At 46.7% G+C, this 23,828-nt stretch overlaps 1 protein-coding gene across 1 annotated transcript in view; it reads left to right on the top strand.

Annotated features, from left to right (window-relative positions):
- bcl3 (BCL3 transcription coactivator) overlaps positions 1-23,715 on the top strand; it is a 30,334-nt gene extending 6,619 nt beyond the window's left edge. Inside the window, exons 3-9 of the mRNA XM_056286627.1 lie at positions 6,469-6,577; positions 17,874-18,075; positions 20,704-20,792; positions 20,906-20,983; positions 21,941-22,108; positions 22,704-22,803; positions 22,914-23,715. Of these exons, the coding sequence (XP_056142602.1) occupies positions 6,469-6,577; positions 17,874-18,075; positions 20,704-20,792; positions 20,906-20,983; positions 21,941-22,108; positions 22,704-22,803; positions 22,914-22,942 (775 nt within the window). The 3' untranslated portion in view covers positions 22,943-23,715. The remainder of the gene's footprint in view (positions 1-6,468; positions 6,578-17,873; positions 18,076-20,703; positions 20,793-20,905; positions 20,984-21,940; positions 22,109-22,703; positions 22,804-22,913) is intronic.
- Positions 23,716-23,828: the final 113 nt, after the last annotated feature.

Genomic DNA, 23,828 nt, shown 5'->3' with positions numbered 1-23,828 from the left:
TTCTTTTCTTTCTCACTGTTATTAAATGAATGGGTCCAAAAACCCAAACATCCGCTCTTCACTTCCTCACTTACCGCTTTCTCCATATCAGCATCATCTCTCTCTCTCTCTCTCTCTCGCTCGCTCGCTCGCTCGCTCGCTCTCTCTCTCTCTCAGTTTTTCTCTCTCATCAACACTTCCATTCTCTCTTCTGATATACATACAGAGCCCATAAATGTTCTTAAGCCTTAGGCTTGTTCAGTCATTTGCACAGTCACTTCCTGTCATGCATGCATGCACTCAGACACACACACACACACACACACACACACACACACACACACACACACACACACTCACTCGCCCACTTACTCATTCACTTGCTCGCTCACTCACTCACTCACTCACTCGGCACTAACTCGCTTGCTCACTCACTAACTCATTCATTTACACACGCACTTGCCCAGTTACCCATTCACTTGCTTATTCGCTCGCTCGCTCGCTCACCCACTCACTCACTCACTCAGTCGGCACTAACTCACTCATTCACTCAGTCAGTCAGTCACTCATTTACACACTCACTCGCCCACTTACCCATTCGCTCGCTTATTCGCTCGCTCACCCACTCACTCAGTTGGCACTATCTCACTCACTCAGTCGGCTCTAAATCACTCATTCACTCACTCAGTCATTCACTCATTTACACACTCACTTGCCCACTTACCCATTCACTTGCTTATTTGCTCACTCACCCACTCACTCAGTCGGCACTAACTCACTCACTCACTCACTCACTCACTTGCACACATACCTATTCACTCGCTTATTCGCTTGCTCACCCACTCAGTCGGCACTAACTCACTCACTCATTCACTCACTCAGTCGGCGCTAACTCACTCACTCACTCATTCATTTACACACTCACTCGACCACTTGCCCGTTCATTTGCTTATTCGCTCACTCACTCACTCACACGCTCACTCGCCCACTTACTCATTCACTCGCTTACTCACTCACTCACTCACTCGGCACTAACTCGCTTGCTCACTCACTAACTCATTCATTTACACACTCACTTGCCCACTTACCCATTCACTCGCTTATTCGCTCGCTCACCCACTCACTCAGTCGGCACTAACTCACTCACTCAGTCGGCACTAACTCACTCATTCACTCCGTCAGTCACTCACTCATTTACCCATTCACTTGCTTATTCGCTCGCTCACCCACTCACTCAGTCGGCACTAACTCACTCACTCACTCACTCACTCACTCAGTCGGCTAAACTCACTCATTCACTCAGTCAGTCACTCACTCATTTACCCATTCACTTGCTTATTCGCTCGCTCACCCACTCACTCAGTCGGCACTAAATCACTCATTCACTCACTCATTTACACACTCACTCGCCCACTTACCCATTCACTCGCTTATTCGCTCGCTCACCCACTCACTCAGTTGGCACTAACTCACTCACTCACTCACTTGCCCACATACCTATTCACTCGCTTATTCGCTTGCTCACCCACTCACTCAGTCGGCACTAACTCACTCACTCATTCACTCACTCAGTTGGCGCTAACTCACTCACTCAGTCATTCATTTTCACACTCACTCGACCACTTGCCCGTTCACTTGCTTATTCGCTCACTCACTCACTCACTCACTCACTTACTCCCTTACTCGCCCACTTACTCGCTCACTCACTCACTCACTCACTCACTCACTCACTCACTCACTCACTCACTCACTCACTCATTTAGTTATTGGTGCATCTGAACTATGTAGCACTTTACAATATTTCTTTTAATAGTTTCTGTGCCTTTAAATTCAAAACAGTCTCAAAGGGGCATTAAAAACCACCAAAATGGCTCTTATAAATATTTAAATGTTTGCCGTGTCCCTGCTCAAGACACAGTGTGAAACACTGACAGTAAACACTTGTAAAACGGATCGTGGTCATGTTCCCTCTTTTGTTTACTGTTAACTTACTATATATAACCATATACTTTATGTCTCAGCTGATCCATCGCCCGTAGATGATGTTGAGCTCACATCTGACCAATCTGCATGACTTCCTCCTCACCCCCCATACCAAACAAGACACTGCATGTACACCACTGCCAGGGTTATCGCTCTCTCTCTCCCCCCCCCTCTCCCTCTCTCTCTCTCTGTCCATCCGTCCATCTGTGGGTCTTGAGACTCGAGGGTTGGCGCTTTGCTGCTTTGTTTTGCTGTTATTCTATGGTTTCTTGTGCCTCTTAATATACACTATTATCTTTTTTCTGGTCTGCGTGACTGCGGGTAGCCTGGGACTCCTGCCTGCGTCAGTGTCAGTGTGCCTGGGGTTATCTAGGGCGGTAGTGTGCCCTACTTCCAGGAACCAGAGACTGCACGGCTTCATCAGTTTCATCTTGCGATAGAGAGAAACTGATGGAAAGAGATAGGTAGTGCGAGAGAGAGGGGAGAGAGAGCAAGAGAGAGAGAGAGAGAGAGAGAGAGAGAGAGATCACCTTTTCACATTATTATGACTTGTAAATGATTCCAGATCATGTAGATCGGGAAGGTCTCCTCTCTAGGATTTAACTCAAGCCGAAGGGTCGGCCATTTCATCGACCCATTGCCCAAAAGCCCAAAAACGAGGCGAGAAATAATTGCATGTTAGTCAGGTTGCTGAGTGATTGGCAAGTCGAATGAATTTCCGCTCCGAGTGTAGGGCCAGACTTGTGTAGATGGTACCGTCTACGATCAGGTTGGGGAGGTTGAATCAAAAGAGGTGGTTCCGTGACACCAGAACTTACATTTGAATCCTTGCTTAACACAACATTTGTGAAGGAAGGTCTTCATAGAGTTACACGTTCACACGTCAAGCCCTGGGGGTGCTTAGTAAACAGTGCTGGCTGACTGATAGTCCAGTAGATTTACGACATCATTCTATATACATCTGAATCCGGCTTCTGTCTAGACCCTTGTCATCGATTATGACGTTAAGGATTGTGATACAGGCGGCACAGTGGCGCAGTGGTTAGCGCGGTCGCCTCACAGCACGAAGGTCCTGGGTTCGAGCCCCGGGGCAGCCGAACCTTGGGGGTCGTCCCGGGTCGTCCTCTGTGTGGAGTTTGCATGTTCTCCCCGTGTCTGCGTGGGTTTGCTCCGGGTGCTCCGGTTTCCTCCCACAGTCCAAACACATGTAGGTCAGGTGAATCGGCCGTACTAAATTGCCCCTAGGTAGGAATGTGTGTGTGGGCCCTGAGTGACGGCCTGGCGGCCTGCCGCCCAGTGAGTGCTGCGATAGGCTCCAGCATCCCCCGCGACCGTGAGAGCAGGATAAGCGGTTCAGATAATGGATGGATGGATTTTGACACAATGTCCTGTACACCGGTAAAAGCTAATCATTGTAAATTGCGTTATCAGTTTCGAGCCTCACAACGTCCTCAATTCGATGAGAAAAACTCAATTCGCACTTGAAAGCAATGGCGAACCTCGTCTCACCTGCTGATGGTGTGATAGATAACCCAAACGAGTGCAGTGCTTGAGCAGGGACTTTGGGGATTTTTAGGCAAATTAGAATGAATTTGACACATTGCAGGGAAGATTGTGTTTACGCTGATATTGAGTGAGCTCACTTACAGGAACGAGGACCAGCTGAGGAATCGGTGAACTCGCGGCCAAAGACAAGTTCTGCTTTCCACACTGGTGACGGGTGACTCATCTGGTTGTACATTACGGTTGCAGTTCCAATCTGCTCTCGTTTAATTTCTTTTTTTTTTTTTTTTGGTATTTTTTACTCGCAATGTAATTTTACCATCAAAAAAAAAAAGTAAAGTCGTTGGTGCATTGCAAGCATGCACAGTTTATCCATGATCAGAATTGATCTGTATCGCTTCACTGTAGCCGTGCTGTACTTAATTGCTTATAAGTGGCAGCTGGCATGCAGCTGTTACCATGCAGACCACAATCTCGTGCACTCCATTTATTCTTGCCTTTATCAGGTTCTCAAAACAAAATTTGTATGTTTTGAGTTCCAAGAAGCAAGCGAGGCATTTTAACAACTAGTACGGTATTAACAGTAACGAGTAGTAGTCTCCAAACGTGTGCAATCAAGAGCCATGTATCCATCCCGCTGTGGCCCGGACCCGTCCCACACCCGACACTTTCATCCGGTCCAAATACCGCGTGGAATGATGGCACTTGGGTGCTTCCGCTGCTGTTTACCAGATCTGGGCCAGAACCAAGCCGTAGCAATGCCGCTTGTGCCACATATTTGCCAAAGGTGGCCCATATTTGTTTTGTGATATTTGGGCCATATTCACTATTTACCACACGGGCCACTTCAGGGTCACGTCCAGATCACATGTTGCCCAGAGCACCGCATCTTTGCCACAAAAAAAAAAAAGGCCCACATTTGATTTGGCACATTTGGGCCATATTTGCTATTATACATGTGGGCCACTTCAGGCTCACATCCATTTTGTCAGGGCCAGAAAAAGGCCACCAGTGCCGCACCATTGCCTGAAGTGGCCCACATCCGGATGCTATCTGGGATGTATGCAGGTTTTCACTCCAGCCAAACACCGCTGTGGATTATAAGTGAATTAGCTCCCTCGCTCTCTCTCGTTGAATTTGTGCAAACGAATTCAGAAGAACGGGCACTTGGCTGGAGTTAAACCCGCAACCACGGCAGCCTCAGAAGTTGCACCTTTGACTTGAGTGTAAATCTGCAAAAGAATTCTCATTTGTGCCCTACACACTTCGTGAGAAGAGTAGGAAAGCCTTCTGCACTTGTACTGTCAGAAAGTTTCTTCCCCTTATTTGGAGAGATGGCAGCAGGTTGGCTTTGCTTGCTGCATACCTCCCTTTATGATAAGCAGATACCTTTAATTGGTACTTTTCAGGCAGGACATTACAATATTTAATGACTTGATGTCAGGGGGAAATCATCAGTTAGAGGAAGTGGGGCAAGAGATTCTCTAACTGTCACCGTATGAACTACGTTGCTGCCCTGAAATCCTCTGTTAGGGTACTTTCAACTTCTTCTGCAAAAATGTCCCTGTTTCAAGTCACATCGTGTTTTTTTCTGTATTACGTGACATATCCACGGCATCCAAAGCTGACAAGCGCGAACCTTGAAAAGCCCCATCAGGAACCACACGGCTTCATAAATTGATGACAATTAATTTTCACAGCATAGAGAGAGAGAGAGAGAGAGGTCGGGGGATGTGACCATTGTTATTGACAACAGGAAGTTACATCAAATCAGACCAGATCTTACTGGAAGCTGAAAAAAAAAAGAAAAAAGAGAATGATGTGAAAACTGGTATCTATGTTATCTACAGCTTAACTCCCCCCCCCCACCACCGCCCTGCCAAAAACAAGAAAAAGTTCCTAAAGTTTGACCTGTGTCAGTTTCAAATGCAAGCTACCGATAGTGGTTTTCCCTCTTGCACGGTTAAGGGTTTGACAGGAGTACTGAGTCCACCTATGTTCTTCTCTGGAGTCGCTCAGCCCAACTGTGAGTGAGATAATCAGGTCAAAGTTCAAGAAGGTTTGGCCACTGCTGATCACACTAAATGCTTATACACATTCACCGGTCAGGTTTATGGTTTCATAGATGAACTCATATGAGTCTAGCTGGGGGGGGGGGGGGTCCGATCTAAATGTGTGATATAGAACATTTTTATTCCGCTAGACTGCAGACAGTTTACAGATGTGCATCTGTGGCGCAGTGGTCAGCGCTGTCGCCTCACAGCAAGAAGGTCCTGGGTTCGAACCCCGGGGTACTCCCAGGTCGTCCTCTGTGTGGCGTTCGCATGTTCAACCCCGTGTCTGCGGCGGGTTTTCTCCGGGCGCTCTGGTTTCCCCCACCATCCAAAAAAAGACGTGCACATTAGGGTTAATACTCCTGTCCGTGCCCCTGGTCCAAGGCGTGGCGAGACCAACTGGAGTTGGTCCCCGAGGCGCTGCACGGCGGCTGCCCGCTGCTGCTAGCTACACAGCTAGGATGGGTTAAATGCGGAGCCTAATTTCCCCACGGAGATCAATAGAGTATCCCAAAATCGAAATAGAAAAATTATGAAACTCACAATGAAAATCAGATTAACATCAAGCTTCTGACACATCCTTATACATCATCACGCATCCTGTCACATCATCACATCATTGCATCACCAACAGGCCTGAACAGTGCACGGTGTACACTGCACAGAGAGAAGACATGTATGGACGTTACAGGAACCTCCTGCTCACGTGTGCGTGTGTGCAAAGCACCTCAGTTATGTGAAAATCAGATTAGGTTGTAGGCAAGGCGACCGGTTGTCCTCTCAGCCCGGAAGGTAGCTCCAGAGGACACCGAGTGTCAGTGGGTCACTGTGTCAGAACAGCCCCCGTAACCCAACCCGTCTGCTTTTTGAAATTTCGCAATATTTGTGTCAGCGCCAAAGGAGTAAAAAAACTTGTCTGTGTGTGTTTGTACGTGTGGTTTCGTTGCAGAGCTCTCCATATAGCGGTGGCACAAGGTGACGAGGCTGTCGTCTGCATGCTGATTAACCTGCTGCTGCTGGCTCGCAGAGACCTCAATGTCTACAACAACCTCCGCCAGGTCAGAGGACACGTCTCTGCAAAGCAACCACACATACCTCCATTCTGTCCATTTAGAAACAAGCACATGTGCATGCACATATGGTGTGCACACGGGCCAGCGAGACACACACACACACACACACTTTTCAATGTTGCTATTTTGTTCTACTCTGATAGAAACTATATTTCCTTTTTTTACAAAAAAACCCCCCCAAAACCTCATAATATGATGCAATCATGATCCAGTCACTATCTCTGTCACGTGACTCGGGCGGAGCATTATGCTTTGAGAAACACATTTGTTTCCATAATCTTCCGTTCGTTACCAGACAGCATCCGGATGTGGGCCACTTCAGGCAATGATGTGGCCCTGATGGTCTTCTTCTGGCCCTGACAAAATGGATGTGAGCCTGAAGTGGCCCACATGTATAATAGCAAATATGGCCCAAATGTGCCAAATCAAATGTGGGCCTTTTTTTGGCAAAGATGCGGTGCTCTGGGCAACATGTAATCTGGATGTGACCCTGAAGTGGCCCGTGTGGTAAATGGTGAATATGGCCCAAATATCACAAAACAAATATGGGCCACCTTTGGCAAATATGTGGCACATGCGGCATTGCTATGGCTTGGTTCTGGCCCAGATCTGGCAAACGGCAGCGGACCGCCCAAGTGCCATCATTCCATGCGGTATGCGAGCCGGATGAAGTGTCGGGTGTGGGACGGGTCCGGGCCACAGCAGTTTTGCTTACCTGGGTTTTACTCTGATGAATGACTAGCAAGACCGAAATGGCAGTTGTTTAAAAAAAAAAAGAAGTGATAGTTTGCAAGAGCAGTGTTTGAAAAGTAGAGTTTGATTTACTTTTCAAAACTCTTGCCCTGAAAGAAATTTCCTGAAATCCTTTTCAAAATTTGTCATCTTCTCATATCTGAGGGAGTGAACTGAATAAAGTTGCAACCACCATCCACTCACTCGCTTGAGAGACAAATTTCAGTTAAGAAATTAGTTTTGAAAGTGGTCTTGAAATGTAGGGTTCGGGTTCGATTTGATGGCAGACAATGACATGAGAATTTGATCTGTCAAGGTTCATGGCAGGGGTATTGCATGACTGCATGGCAACCACGCTATGTAAAACAATCCCCAGCTGTGCCCTGAAGCCTTCTGATAACAGAAACAGGGAAAAGAGCAAAAGAGGAAGTCCTGAGTTTCCTCCTCGCCTTGCCACATTTTATCACATTCTCATCCACCCGTGGCGGCTTATGGTTAGGGGACAGAATTCACCTTTCCTCGTCGGTTCACCTCTGCTTTCTGCATGCCGAGAACCACGCAGGGTCATGCAGTTGCTGGGAAGGAGCGTCTGTGCTCCACCTGTTCCCTCTGTAGTGTTTTGCTACATCAGGTACATCTGACTTCAGTATTTTACACCCATGAAATATGACACATATCCTGTTACTCTATAAGTCCTGTTCATCTGTAGCAACAGTAAGCTGTATTACCGTTAGTCTCAACTGCTTAAGTGCTGCTGGTAATTGATCATTTACATTGTCAGAACAGCATGCTATTCAAAATGGATGATTTTGTTTTCAGTTGAATTCTTTCACTCACGTGCACTTACTCCAATCTGCCAGAACATTAAAACCGCCTGCCTGATATTATGTAGGTCACCCCCATCTGGCCTGATCCCACAGAAGAGCTACTGTAGCTCAAATTGCTACTGTAGCTCAAATTGCTAAAAAAAAAGTTAATGCTGGCTATGATAGACAGGTGTCAGAACACACATTTTCGCCCAGCTTGCTGCGTATGGGGCACTCTGACCCCTGTCCCCCACTGAGAACGTCTTCAATGGGCATGTGAGTATCAGAACTGGACTATGGAGCAATGGAAGAAGGTGGCTTGGTCTGCTGAATCACCTTCTCTTTTACAGCAGGATGCACTGTAGGAAGATGACAAGCCGGCGGAGGCGGTGTAACGTTCTGGGCAATGTTCTGCTGGGAAACTTTGGGTCCTGGCATTCATGTGGATGTTACTTTGACCCATGTCACCTACCTAAACATTGTTGCAGACCAAGTACACCCCTTCATTCCCTGATGCTTCTCCTGGATCGCCACCTTGCTGTGGTGGAGAAGCTTGTGAGTACTAATGACCCCAAGAGCTATGTCGTCTGAAGCTTGGCTCCTGGTAGGGTCACCCAAGGCGGATAGGTCAAGGGGGAGGTTCCAGACAAAGCGTGATCCAGCAAAAACCTCAATGGCGGAACTGGCAGAAGATGTCTCCAGGTCACAACGGCAGTGAAGGCGGATGAAGGCTGCAAATGAGGGTGGTCCCCAATCATATTGGTTCGCCATGCCATTGGATTCTGGCCACCCCTTACCATGGACCATGTGGTGGCTGCAGACACATCAGCCACTCCATGTAAAAAGCTGTCACGCGCAGGTGTCCTCCCATTATGCGGCTCCAGGATCGGCCTCTATGCCCACCTAAGGACCCAGAAGGAAGACAGCCATACTCGATCCCGAGTGACTGCCGATGATGACGATAATGATGATTCCCTGATGGCAGTGGCCTCTATTTGGAAGGACAATGCACTCTGCAACCCTGTACACATTGTTCAGGAATGGTTTGAGAGACATGACAAAGAGATCAAGGTGTTGCTTTGGCCTCCAAATTCCCCAGATCTCAATCCAATCGAGCATCTGTGGGATGTGATGGAAAAACAAGTCCAATTCATGGAGGCCCCACCTCGCATCTTACAGGACTTGAAGGATCTGCTGCTAACGTCGTGGTGCCAGACACCAGAGGACACCTTCAGAGGTCTTGTGGAGTCCACGCCTCGACGGGTCAGAGCTGTTTTGGCGCCACGAGGGGGACCTACACAATATTAGGCAGGTGGTTTTAATGTTTGGGCTGATTGGTGTATAAGGTAAAGGTCGACCATGTCATGTTGATGCTGATACTTATTATGCCAAGTTAAAGACATATTTCCATTTGATGAGACTGTTGTACTCATCGACAAATTTATTTAATTTGGACATTTTGAATGTGTTAGGGACTCTTGCAGGTTGCGCTAAACACTTCAGCTGTCGAGTAGAGCGCACTTACAGTTCTGAGAACATTTCAGGAATTGCATTTACGCAAGTGAGACAAACTTTTAAATGACTACATGTTGTGCTTTCTCAGATTTACCCACTATTTCAACTTAACCTCTTAGACCGCTGTTAATCTAGACCTCTTCTCTAACGTAGTCACCTCAACACATCCTTTCGAAAGTTAAGATATGGTTTACTTGACTGGAATGAGTGCAGGGAATTATCTTCGGGTCTTTCCCAATCCAGGACTGTCCCAACCACTGGCTTTTGGCCAACACTTCCACTTTCTGTTTTCCTCTCTTCTCCTCGTTCCCTTAAGTCCTTATAATGGCAGTTGTTATCTTATTTTCATTCTTCACCGGCGAAAGTACCGGAGCCCTGTAGCGCTCGGCGGCTCCCAGGGCCGGGGTTTCAGAAGACGCATGACACCACAAGCTCACTTACCAGAAGCAATGCTGGTGCCGACACCTGTTATTGTTTTGGCTTGCCACCGAGGCTTGGCTGCGTGCGTTTTGAGATATCCTGTCTGTTCTCTGTATGCAAACGTGCGCACACCCCAACACACGCGCGCGCACACACACACACACACACACACACACGCGCGCACACAATCACAGTCACACTCATGCTTCTGCCTATAATGCCATATGTGGTTGCAAGAAAGAGGGGAGACGTAGGTCCTGCCACAGTCATTTACCTAACAGATTGTGTGGTTTTTCTTTATGCAGCACAAAGACAGAAACTCGTGTCAAAATAAGACCTGGAAAGCGTCTTTTATTCTAAAAACACCAGCCTTCGTTCAAGAGCCACTGAAAGTCTTTCTCCAGGTATTGCCAAACTTACCAGAAAGAGAGCGAGAGTGAAAGAAAAATATGTGCAGCAGTTCCCCAATATCAACGGCGTATCCAGCGGCTTGCATACGGGGGCCCTTTTGACTGTCGGTGCTAGCGCTATGACTGGACGGGCAGAAGAAGTGTCAGGCTTTAACCACGTGCATCCTGAACCGTGATGAGACATTACGAGACCCGTCTCGCCGAGCACGTTAGATCTCTCTTTACTCTTTTATCCTAGAAAATAAATGGCGCACGTTCCGAGCAGCGATACGCCGCGATGGACCGGAGCCCACCGAGTGGATTTACTCGGCTACTTCTGCACCCCGTCGAAGGCGCGCAGATACTTCTGACCACTGCTGATGCGTCTCGGGGGGGGGGGAGGGGGGGGGGGGAGCTCAGTATGAACCGACGTGGCACAAACACGAGCTTCGCTTTCGCCGAGACAGCGCGTGGCAACAAAAAAATAATAATGAAGCGCGCGTCCACGGTGATGCGCTTCAGCTAAAAGAATCCCTAAAACGTAACGAGGGTACGCTCCTGTTAGGCTACGGGATGCGGAGTGCGGCGTCTTGGCTCCCATCGATCATCGCCGGCGAGGTGTTTATTGTTTGGACGGCTCCGAAGCGTAGTGTGCGCAGGCTGTTGCAGCCTGCGTGTCTGATCACGCTCGGTGAGCCGTTATTGCTTCTTTTCTCTTTTTTTTTACCGGTAGCCACTTTTTCACGATGTGATGTTATTTTTTATTTTTTGACGCGTGGAGACCATATGTGCATTCTTGCGGCATGCGGCGTGTTTGTGTTAGGGCGGGAGGGAGCGAGCGATCGACCTGCAGTGTGTGTGTGTGTGTGTGTGTGTGTGTGTGTGTGTGTGTGTGTGTGTGTTTTTGTGTGCGAGCATTAGTATCGTTGTTCCGAGAAGTCGCATGACCCCTTCTTCTCTCGCTCTGGGCTGTTTCTCAACATACCTTGTGCTGAGGTTGAGAGGGTAGTTCACGGGACTTTCCCTTCCACATGCAGCTCTCTCTCTCTCTCTCTCTCTCTCTCTCTCTCTCTCTCTCTCTCTCTCTCTCTCGCTCTCTCTCTCTCTCACTACCTTTTTTTTTTCTTTCTCTCTGAGGACGTATTTTATGCTTTAATTTACACAACTCACTTCAAATCCTGAAATTCCTGATGTATGATTCCTCAGTGACGGCGACATATTGGCATTCAGTGTTTGGCTAACAGGGCGGCGGGGGGGGGGGGGCACTGCTAAGGCCAAGTCAGGCCAGTTAATATGCACACCCTCCTCTCTCTCACTCTCTCTCTCACTCTCTCTCTCTGTTTGTCATTTGCCTTCCACCCCTGTTTGCAACCTCACCTCAACATTACTTTTTTTTTGTTGCATTTAACACAACTTGCAGCACAGAACCCTCCTCTGCTCTCTCTCTCTCCCTCTCTCTCTCCCTCTCTCTCTCTCTCTCCCTCTCCCTCTCTCTCTCTCTCTCTTCTCCATGTTCGTCCCTGCTTCTCCGCTCGATCCCCTCATTTTGCAGGAATGCGAGCGAGCGAGGATAGATAGCAGCAGGGGAGAGAGAAGGGATTTTCCCTCTTGTATCCTGTCTTTTCCCTCGACTCCACTCTATCGCTTCCGTCTATAACTCCTTCCGCCATACCCCCCTACACCCCCCCCTCAAGACCTCCTCCCTTCCCCCCCCCCACCACCCCACCCCCCCTCGTTTTATCTTTGCCGGATTTTTTTTGTTTTAGTCACTCCGAAGTAGTTTGCGGGAAGCCCGCGATTGAACTCTGATGTTTGTCCAGAAGGTTCCTAAAAGGTCTCAGGTTGCCTCACTTCAGTTGTGAAACGATGGCGGCTGCTGACACGTTCTCGGCCGTTTCTAAAGGCATCAAGTGTGGATTAAGATTTTTAAAAGAAAGTAAGACTTGTTTCTTTTCTTTCCTCTTTTTTTTTTTTTTTTTTTTTTTTTTTTGGTACATCAATGAATGTTTATAATGGGAACTTCAAAGAATGTAATCTTCTTTGGAATGAATGAATGTGCTGCGGACATCAATGGACGTCCTGTTTGGACATGTAACAACAGTGTGTGGGGGTGTGCGTGTGGGGGTGTGTGTGTGCGTGTGTGTGCGTGTGTGTCACTTGTGAGTCACAGAATTCTTGGAAGCATCGGTGGAAAGGGGGGCAGGGGGGGCACTGGCATTGACACACTGCAGGAATTCCACCAAAGTACTCCGCCGCTGTTACTCCACCTTTTTCTCCCCTTTACCCGGAACATGCACACACACACACACACACACACACACTGTGTGTGTGTGTGTGTGTGTGTGTGTGTGTGTGTGTGTGGTGCAGCAAAAGTGAAACTAAGTACACTATCCTGCAATCTGTTCCTGATAACTGGGTTCGTTGTGTAACCTCAGAAAAGCGCTAACGTGTCCAGGTTGAAAGACTTCCTTTTATGACTCATTTAGATTTACGAACGTAGCCTATCGCACCCGTACTCGTCTGTTTAATCTACACAACGGGTCGGCAGCGGCCGGGCCCGGCGCCAAGTGTAAACACGGTCATCTGCGGGACGGTCTGGGGAAATTAATAATTGACCGACCTCAACCTGAGGAAGATTCAGGGTTGCTCAAGGGACTTCATTCGGTTCCCCTTTCGGGGGCGGAAGAGACACGTCCCCCGATGAGGAGTTCGTTCTCTCGGATCGCCGGCGTTTCCTGTCGCTGTGCGCGGCCCGTGTTGTCAGAACAGGTTCGTCTTCATTTTGGATGAGTCACGCGGCGACATGTCAGGGCCGCCGCCGTTGCCGTCTGGTGGATGGTGCGTCGGCCTTATCGATATGACAGCGATTTAGATTTTCGAAGAGAAGCGTGTGGGCCCTGCGTGACGGCCCGGCGGCCTGTCCAGGGTGTCTCCCCGCCTGCCACCCAATGACTGCTGGGATAGGCTCCAGCATCCCCGCGACCCTACGGCAGGATAAGCGGTTCAGATAATGTTTGGATCCCTGAATACCCTGACCTCTGCATGTGTGAGGTTGTGGGGGTTAATATGGGGGCACGTGAATCAAGGTGCATGTTAATTGATAAGCAGCTTTTGCCTGCTCCGTATGGAGTGAGGCACTACACCCGTAGCAAGACCCAGCGTGCCGTTCTTGTTTATTCTTATATGTGGGCATGTCGTCATTGCTATTATTTTACTACATGTGTGACCTTCACATCATCGAGTACAAACAGAGATAAGGAATGCCTTTACCAGAAATAGTGTTATTGCCTTTCCTTCCTCCATCTCTATATATATATATCAGGAAGTGTGTTTCTTATTATGATTCATGGATTCCTTGAAAATGTAACTCCCATTTTCCCATAAGTGCCATAAGTGTTAATTTCTAATTATTCTACAATCAATATTGATCTATTATTTATATATATATATATATATATATATATATACACACACACACACATATATATACACACACACACATACACATTATATATATATACACACACACACATACACATATGTATACACACACACACATATATATATACATACACACACACATATACACACATACATACACATTTTTATATATACAGTGGTGTGAAAAAGTGTTTGCCCCCTTCCTGATATCTTATTTTTTTGCATGTTTGTCACACTTACACTACCGTTCAAAAGTTTGGGATCACCCAAACAATTTCGTGTTTTCCATGAAAAGTCACACTTATTCACCACCATATGTTGTGAAATGAATAGAAAATAGAGTCAAGACATTGACAAGGTTAGAAATAATGATTTGTATTTGAAATAAGATTTTTTTTACATCAAACTTTGCTTTCGTCAAAGAATCCTCCATTTGCAGCAATTACAGCATTGCAGACCTTTGGCATTCTAGCTGTTAATTTGTTGAGGTAATCTGGAGAAATTGCACCCCACGCTTCCAGAAGCAGCTCCCACAAGTTGGATTGGTTGGATGGGCACTTCTTTGAGCAGATTGAGTTTCTGGAGCATCACATTTGTGGGGTCAATTAAACGCTCAAAATGGCCAGAAAAAGAGAACTTTTATCTGAAACTCGACAGTCTATTCTTGTTCTTAGAAATGAAGGCTATTCCATGCGAGAAATTGCTAAGAAATTGAAGATTTCCTACACCGGTGTGTACTACTCCCTTCAGAGGACAGCACAAACAGGCTCTAACAGGTACTATTTAATGAAGATGCCAGTTGGGGACCTGTGAGGCGTCTGTTTCTCAAACTAGAGACTCTAATGTACTTATCTTCTTGCTCAGTTGTGCAACGCGGCCTCCCACTTCTTTTTCTACTCTGGTTAGAGCCTGTTTGTGCTGTCCTCTGAAGGGAGTAGTACACACCGGTATAGGAAATCTTCAATTTCTTAGCAATTTCTCGCATGGAATAGCCTTCATTTCTAAGAACAAGAATAGACTGTCGGGTTTCAGATGAAAGTTCTCTTTTTCTGGCCATTTTGAGCGTTTAATTGACCCCACAAATGTGATGCTCCAGAAACTCAATCTGCTCAAAGAAGTGCCCATCCAACCAATCCAACTTGTGGGAGCTGCTTCTGGAAGCGTGGGGTGCAATTTCTCCAGATTACCTCAACAAATTAACAGCTAGAATGCCAAAGGTCTGCAATGCTGTAATTGCTGCAAATGGAGGATTCTTTGACGAAAGCAAAGTTTGATGTAAAAAAAATCTTATTTCAAATACAAATCATTATTTCTAACCTTGTCAATGTCTTGACTCTATTTTCTATTCATTTCACAACATATGGTGGTGAATAAGTGTGACTTTTCATGGAAAACACAAAATTGTTTGGGTGATCCCAAACTTTTGCACGGTAGTGTAAATGTTTCAGATCATCAAACAAATTTAAATATTAGACAAAGATAACACAAGTAAACACAAAATGCGGTTTTTTAATGAAGGTTTTTATTATTAAGGCAAAAGAAAAATCCAAACCTACATGGCCCTGTGTGAAAAAGTGATTGCCCCCCCTGTTAAAACATACATTAAGTGTGGTTTATCACATCTTTGGAAAGCTGAGTTCAATTTCTCTAGCCATACCCAGGCCTGATTACTGCCACGTCTCTTCTCAATCAAGAAATCACTTAAATAGGACCTGCCTGACAAAGTGAAGTAGACCAAAAGATCCTCAAAAGCTACTAGATATCATGCTGCGCTCCAAAGAAATTCAGGAACAATTGAGAAACAAAGTAATTGAAATCTATCAGTCTGCAAAAGGTTATAAAGCCATTTCTAAAGCTTTGGGACTCCAGCGAACCACAGTGAGAGCCATTATCCACAAATGGCGAAAACATGGAACAGTGGTGAACCTTCCCAGGAGTGGCTGGTCGACCAAAATTACCCCAAGAGCGCAGCGACGACTCATCCAAGAGGTCACAAAAGACCCCACAACAACATCCAAAGAACTGTAGGCCTCACATGTCTTAGTTAAGGTCAGTGTTCATGACTCCACCATAAGAAAGAGACCGGGCAAAAATGGCCTGCATGGCAGAGTTCCAAGACGAAAACCACTGCTGAGCAAAAAGAACATAAAGGCTCGTCTCAGTTTTGCCAGAAAACATCTTGATGATCCCCAAGACTTTTGGGAAAATACTCTGTGGACTGACGAGACAAAAGTTGAACTTTTTGGAAGGTGTGTGTCCCATTACATCTGGCGTAAAAGTAACACAGCATTCAGAAAAGGAACATCATACCAACAGTAAAATATGGTGGTGGTAGTGTGATGGTCTGGGGCTGTTTTGCTGCTTCAGGACCTGGAAGACTTGCTGTGGTAAATGGAACCATGAATTCTGCTGTCTACCAAAAAATCCTGAAGGAGAATGTCCGGCCATCTGCTCGCGACCTCAAGCTGAAGCGCACTCGGATTCTGCAGCAGGACAATGATCCAAAACACACCAGCAAGTCCACCTCTGAATGGCTTAAGAAAAACAAAATGAAGACTTTGGAGTGGCCTAGTCAAAGTCCTGACCTGAATCCGATTGAGATGCTGTGGCATGACCTTAAAAAGGCGGTTCATGCTCGAAAACCCTCCAATGTGGCTGAATTACAACAATTCTGCAAAGATGAGTGGGCCAAAATTCCTCCACAGCGCTGTAAAAGACTCATTGCCAGTTAGCGCAAACGCTTGATTGCAGTTGTTGCTGCTAAGGGTGGCCCAACCAGTTATTAGGTTTAGGGGGCAATCGCTTTTTCACACAGGACCATGTAGCTTTGGATTTTTTTCCCCCCTTAATAATAAAAACCTTCATTTAAAAACTGCATTTTGTGTTTACTTGTTATCTTTGTCTAATATTTACATTTGTTTGATGATCTGAAACATTTAGGTGTGACAAACATGCAATAAAACAAGAAATCAGGAAGGGGGCAAACACTTTCACACCACTGTATATGGCGGCACGGTGGCGCAGTGGTTAGCACAGTCGCCTCACAGCAAGAAGGTCCTGTGTTTGAGCCCCGAGGTAGTCCAACCTTGGGGGTTGTCCCACGTCATCCTGTATGTGGAGTTTGCATGTTCTCCCTGTGTCTGCGTGGGTTTCCTCCCACAATCCAAAGACATGTAGGTCAGGTGACTCGGCCATACTAAATTGCCCCTAGGTGTGAATGTGTGTGTGTGTGTGTTGGCCCTGTGATGGACTGGGTATCTCCCCGCCTGCCACCCAATGACTACTGGGATAGGCTCCAGCATCCCCATGACCCCAATTGGGATTAGTGGCTTGGATAATGGATGGAGATATATATATATAATCCAGTTAGTCAAGTGAGACAGTACAAGCCTGTCTCATGCTATGAGCAATCATCAGCTGTCAACTGACTAACTGGATTATTTTACTCCTTATTGTTGCGCACTTACCCTACCGTTGAGTGTTTCTTTTAACAAAGTTTAATATATATATATAGCTGATGATTACATATAGCATCAAACAATCTTGTACTGTCTTACTAAAAAATTACTCGAATCACTGGATTATTTTGCTCCTTGTTTGAGCACTTTCCCTACCATTGAGGGTTTCATTTATTCCATCTATCCATTATCATCCATCCATTATCCAAGCTGCTTTATCCGAATCCAGGTCGCGAGGTTGCTGGAGCCTATCCCAGCAGTCATTGGGCGGCAGGCGGGGAGACACCCTGGACAGGCTGCCGGCATCACAGGGCATCACAGGGTTTCATTTAATGAAGTTTTATATATATATATATATATATATATATATATATATATATATATATATATATATGGATGGGGTGTAGAAATACATTGACTTGCTTGGCATTTCCATAATAAACTGTCCGTCTCTTTGTCTCTTTCCCCTTCTATCTTCCTTCCTCTGTCAATCCCTGGCTGTGTCTCAACATCCTTCTAGACTCCTCTCCACCTGGCCGTGATAACCCACCAGGCATACATGGTGGAGGCCTTGCTGAAAGCGGGGGCCGACCCTTCATTCCTGGACCGCAACGGTCAGACGGCGCTCCACCTCTGCTGTGAATATGGCCAGCAGGACTGTCTCGCTGTCGTCCTGTCTTACCTGCCCTCCCCTACTTGCCTGGATTTCAGAAACTTTGAGGGTAAGACACCCAAAAAGCTCTACAAACTAGGAAGAGGTTTTCTGAGCATGCATGCTCTTTTGCAGTGCCATCCAACAATTGCATTGTAAATTTGCTCCTATAGCAGACGCCGTCATCCAAAGCAGCGAGCAGATAGGTGGGGTTGCGTGTCACCCTGCAGGCATCTTAGAGCGCTAAATAGTAATCATGTCACAGCTAAGCGTGCATGTCACTTCAAGTACAATCAGTGTAAGTACACAATAGGCAGATTGCCAGTAGTGCAAAGTGTACAAACAGATTCAAATTGCAAATTAGTTGGGCAATGTCACGAATCAGTATCCCTGCTATATGACATATCACGCCACCCTGCCTTCGGATCACACATTTCTCGCCATGCGGAAGCTGCCTGAAAAACACACCCTCTACTTTTGCCTTCTGGTCAGCTTTATCTGAACAAATGGGGTTTTAGCGCCTCGAACCCTCACGTTGAAAGTATTTCACTAGGTTGTACAATCATCCTCCCCAATCACAGATTCTGCAGGGGGCAACTTCATATATATATACAGTTCAGGGGCGTCCGGGTAGCGTAGCTGTCTATTCCGTTGCCTACCAACACGGGGATCGCTGGTTCAAATTCCCGTGTTACCTCTGGCATAGTCGGGCATCCCTACAGACACAATTGGCCGTGTCTGCGGGTGGGAAGCCGGATGTGGGTGTGTCCTGGTCGCTGCACTAGCGCCTCCTCTGGTCGGTCGGGGTGCCTGTTACGGGGGGGAGGGGGAACTGGGGGGAATAGTGTGATCCTCCCACGCGCTGGCAAAACTCCACACTGTCAGGTGAAAAGAAGAGGCTGGCGACTCCACATGTATCGGAGGAGACATGTGGCAGTCTGCAGACCTCCCCGGATCAGCAGAGGGGGTGGAGCAGCGACCGGGACGGCTCGGAAGAGTGGGGTAATTGGGCCGGATACAATTTGGGGGGGGGGGGGATCAGGAACAATTTATTGTCATTTCTTTCACGTACTTGTGTACACGAAAGAAACAAAATTTCGTTTCACCCGGCCCACAGCAGTGCGACACAAAAGATAAAAACACATCCAAAACTTCCAAAAACAACACCACCAAAACCATACAACAACAGAGAGAACAAAGGAAAAAAAACCCAACACAAACAGTTAACAACAGAGTCCAAAAAAAAAACTCTGTCCAGAGAGTGAACGCCAGCCAGGATGACTGTTGGAACTGCTGGTCTGTATGGGCTAGCAGTTAGCTTAGCCTGCCCCGTTGTCGAGGGCGCACCGCCCGCCCTCGGTGTTTCCTCTTCGTGTGCAGCTCCAGACAGGACCGTGGTCCCTGGGCCCACCGGACACAGCAGACCAGGCTCCCTCAGCCGATCAAACGCCAGCTCTCCAAGCCAGACACCCTCGACACACCTCCCCGCACTCCACGCGACGACACTAAAACACAGTCAATGCTAGGCGAGGCCGCCGCCAGACTGCCCTCGGTGTTATCGGAATTGCCCGCCCGCATGGGCTAGCAGTTAGCTTAGCCTACCCCGCGTCCCGTCAGACCGCCCTCGGTGCTTCCTTTTCAGGCACAGCTCCAGACGGGGCCGTGGTCCTTGGGCCCACCGGACGCGGCAGACCAGGCTCTCTCAACCAATCCAACGCTAGTTCTTCAGCCATTAAACGGAAAAAATAAAATAAATCTAAGATCAAAATAACAACTTCACAAACGACACAAACTTAGACGTAGACATGGACAAAGACACTGCATAGTCGGACCTGGGTGAAGCCGCTGCAAACGTGAGTTCGCGCCGCCATCTTCCCACACCGGAAACCGAAATGGGGGCGGGGGGAATATATATATATATACACATATACACATATATACATATATACATAGATATATATAGATATAGATATAGATATATACACACACACATATATAGATATAGATAGATAGATATAGATATATAGACACACACAGTTCAGAGTAATTCATCAAATTGTATTATCACTTTGATGAATCCATATAAAATCATAATCATGCTAAGGTTCTGTGCTAATGCATACTTTGCAAAAACTGGAAATTGGAACCACTGGAAGCTGTGACACAAATATCTTGCACCTTTAGAAAACCTGACAACATTTTTGACTAAAAAGTGAAGAAAAAAAAACTGCGCGCGCTTATCAGTTGACCACATCTTCAATATTCCCCTCGTTTCATGGGGTGACTCATGGGGCGTTTTGGATCCGTGGTGTCAGGTGTATGAGGGAGAAAAGGGTACAAGGGCATTTCCTGCAGCTCTGGTTGGGTCTTAGTGTGTAACCGTTACTGAGACGTGTCTGGGTGCAGCGTGATTTTCCTTCTGCAAAAAAAAAAAAAAAAGCCCCAGAAATACAACCGGAGTCTGCGTTCGAGAAAGTGGACGAGGCCGAAGCTCCATGTGCAGGAGCGGTGAGAGGTCCACATGGATGTTGGTGCTGGTCTGAGTGAGGAGTGAGCATAGGCCTGGGTATGTTTGTCACTGTGTATTTTTGTGTTTCACCTATTATATTTGTGTGTGTGTGTGTGTGTGTGTGTGTGTGTGTGTGTGTGTGTGTGTGTGTGTGTGTGTTTGCATGCTGTGCTCAACCTGGATCTTCAGGACTGAGCTCTCTCCATCTGGCAGTGCAGGGTGGCTGGAAGGACCTAGCCAAAATGTTGCTGAATGCGGGAGCTGATATTAATGCAATGGTCAGTCCCTGTCTTGCTCTTAAACAGCGGTCTGATAAACATCTCACGGCTCTCATAACAGACTCACACATTTCTGGATGACACTTTTCAACTGTACCTTTTTTTCTAAATAGGACAACAAAAGTGGCCAGAGCCCTGTCATGCATGCAGTGGAGAGCAATAACATTGACATGGTCCGCTTCCTCATTGAGGTACCTTGTGTGTGTGTGTGTGTGTGTGTGTGTGTGTGTGTGTGTGTGTGTGTGTGTGTGTACGTGTGTGTGTGCGTGCGTGCCTGCCCGTGGGCCTGTATGTGGAGCTTTGTGTGTGTGTGTGTGTGTGTGTGTGTGTGTGTGTGTGTGCACGTGCCCGTGGGCCTGCATGTGGATCTTTGTGTGTGTGTGTGTGTGTGTGTGTGTGTGTGTGTGTGTGTGTGCGTGCGCACGTGCCCGTGGGCCTGCATGTGGATCTTTGTGTGTGCACGTGCCCATACGCCTGTATGTGGAGCTGTGTGTGTGTGTGTGTGTGTGTGTGTGTGTGTGTGCACGTGCCCATACGCCTGTATGTGGAGCTGTGTGTGTGTGTGTGTGTGTGTGTGTGTGTGTGTGTGTGTGTGTGTGTGTGTGTGTGTGTGTGTGCACGTGACCATGGGCCTGCATGTGGATCTTTGTGTGTGTGTGTGTGTATGTGTGTGTGTGTGTGTGTGCGCGCGCACATGCATATGTGCCTGTATGTGCATCTTAGTGTGTGCGTGTGTGTGCATGCTCGTGGGTTTGCATGTGGTTGTTGGGGTTGGGTGTCAGATTCTGCTGGGAATCTTTTTTCTACTGAACAGCTTATTTTCAACATCCTCTCAGTACAGCTTGTCTTTACTTGACAGTGATGGTTGAACGCTAGTCTGTTTCCCAGTTTCTCTTTCCTTTCTAGCATGCACAGGTTTTAAGGAAATGAAATGTTTACGGTTTAAACAGTTTTTTTACTCAGAGTCTGGCCCATGTGGCACAACATGCTGATAAGTTGCAAAGGCAATATATCATAGCTTTCCATCTGCTTTTTTTTTTCTTCACCAGCTTCCATAACTCTTCCATATTTTTTTCTTTTTATGGCGCACACACACACACACACACACGCTCCATCTCATCCATGCAACCTTCTCCTACCCTTGGCAGAATGGCTGTGATGTCAACAGCCAGGCGTACAGTGGGAACACAGCCTTACACAGTGCCTGTGGCCGGGGACAGGTGGACACGGTGCGAGTGCTGCTGAAGAGCGGCGCTGACAGTAGCCTTAAGAACTACCACAATGACACCCCTATCATGGTGGCCAAGGACAAGAAGGTGAGAGGGGAGAGACATGACAGGATACAAAAGGGGAGAGCAGAGAGAGACAAGATGGGAAAAATGGCATGTGAGGAAACAGACTTTGTTTGAATTGTGCACTATTCTTACTTTTTGTTTTCACCTCCTTCAAGTAGAGAAGTATGGGTGGGGGTCCAAGGTCCCAGGACAATTAGATAGTGTCATGTTATAGTCAATCAACAGAGCAGTATACTAAATATAGAAGATTATTTAATAATGTCTTGTGATCATCTCAACTGTCTTGCACTCCCCCCATCTGGTACTCCAAAGTTAAAGCCATTCATTCTTTTAATCCGTCATTGGTATTTACTTGCATTTAAAAATATAAAAGTGAAGAATGCAGATTCTATTTGCCCCGAAATTTGCTGTGATAGCTGGTGAGATGCTGTGCCATGGTATGCCTATAATGGAAAGTAAATATGTGTGTTTTCTTCCACCTAGTGGCCAGACCTAGTTATCACAGTATACTCTCCCCTGAAATAAACTCATTAGAGCCATGGTATAATTCAACGACTCACATTAAATCAGTGATATCCACTGTAGGTCATGCATATAGTCTGTCAATGTTTCCCAGATAACAGATGTCTTACGAGGGAAGGTCTTCAAGCAGACCAGGAGTCAAGACCAACAGTGTTTGTCAGTGTCACCACAAAGGAGCAATTTAAAAGCACACGGTAAGAGCAAAGTACAGACGCATGCAAGCACACGCAGACATAGATCCAGATCCACACTTCACAAATTACCAATATTTAATTTGTACCCTCTTCTTCTTCTTCTTCTCTAGAGTCCCCATCCCCCAGCCATAGTCTTTGACATTAACCTTTGACCCCACCCCCATCACCATCATCGCAATGGTCACCAAGGCTCCACTTCAAACAACAGAGAGCCTATGGCCCCAGCAACATTTGGAAGAGAGAAGATCAGCCATTACGACAAGGAATTAGACTGGCTCAGAACACATCCCTCTCCTTCCCCTGTCTCCCTTGACTGTCGCCAATGAACCAGATGATGCCCCTTTGGTTTTTGGGATGCCTGGCCACCTCTGCTACCTACAGACATCTACTCGGGAGGCTCTTTCACATCCCCCAACCCACCTACACACCTACTAACGGATGGTTGTGAACAATGTATGGCCTGCCATCCTTTGCAGTGATAACTCAGCTTGATCCACCATGAGTGGTAGCAGGGAAGACAATTGATGATGTAGGAAAGTTCACAAAGAACGTTTTGGAACTGACTAGAAATGCATATCACTGCTGGGCAAGTCAATGGACCTACTAATTATCACTGGGCACTGGACAGAGTCAACTTGGACCACTCTTATTGCATTATTTAGATTCCCTGAACCAGTTGTGAAAAGAAGACAGAAGACATATTCATACAATTTTTTTTTTTGCACAGTCAATCTTTTTACTTTCTTGTATTTGGACAGGTAGACATGTTCGACTGAGCTGACTGGGCTGCATGTTATGAATTGTGTTAAGCATAGGCTGTGTGCACATGCGTGTAGCTCCTTCTCATATGAAACCTGTATACTGAAAAACTGAAAAAAATAACATATTTTTATATAAAACATACATCATTCTGCCAAAATGTGTGTGTGTTTTTTTTGTTTGTTTTTTTTAATACCGCAATTTTGCACCGGTGATTGTGATTGGACAATTCATGGTCTACGGGGCAGGCAACCGGAAGGCGCGGC

This window comes from Lampris incognitus, chromosome 9, assembly GCF_029633865.1.
Source record: "Lampris incognitus isolate fLamInc1 chromosome 9, fLamInc1.hap2, whole genome shotgun sequence".
NCBI lineage: Eukaryota > Metazoa > Chordata > Actinopteri > Lampriformes > Lampridae > Lampris > Lampris incognitus.
The sequence above is the reverse complement of the archived record's forward strand: the minus strand, read 5'-3'. Positions and strand labels throughout refer to the sequence as shown.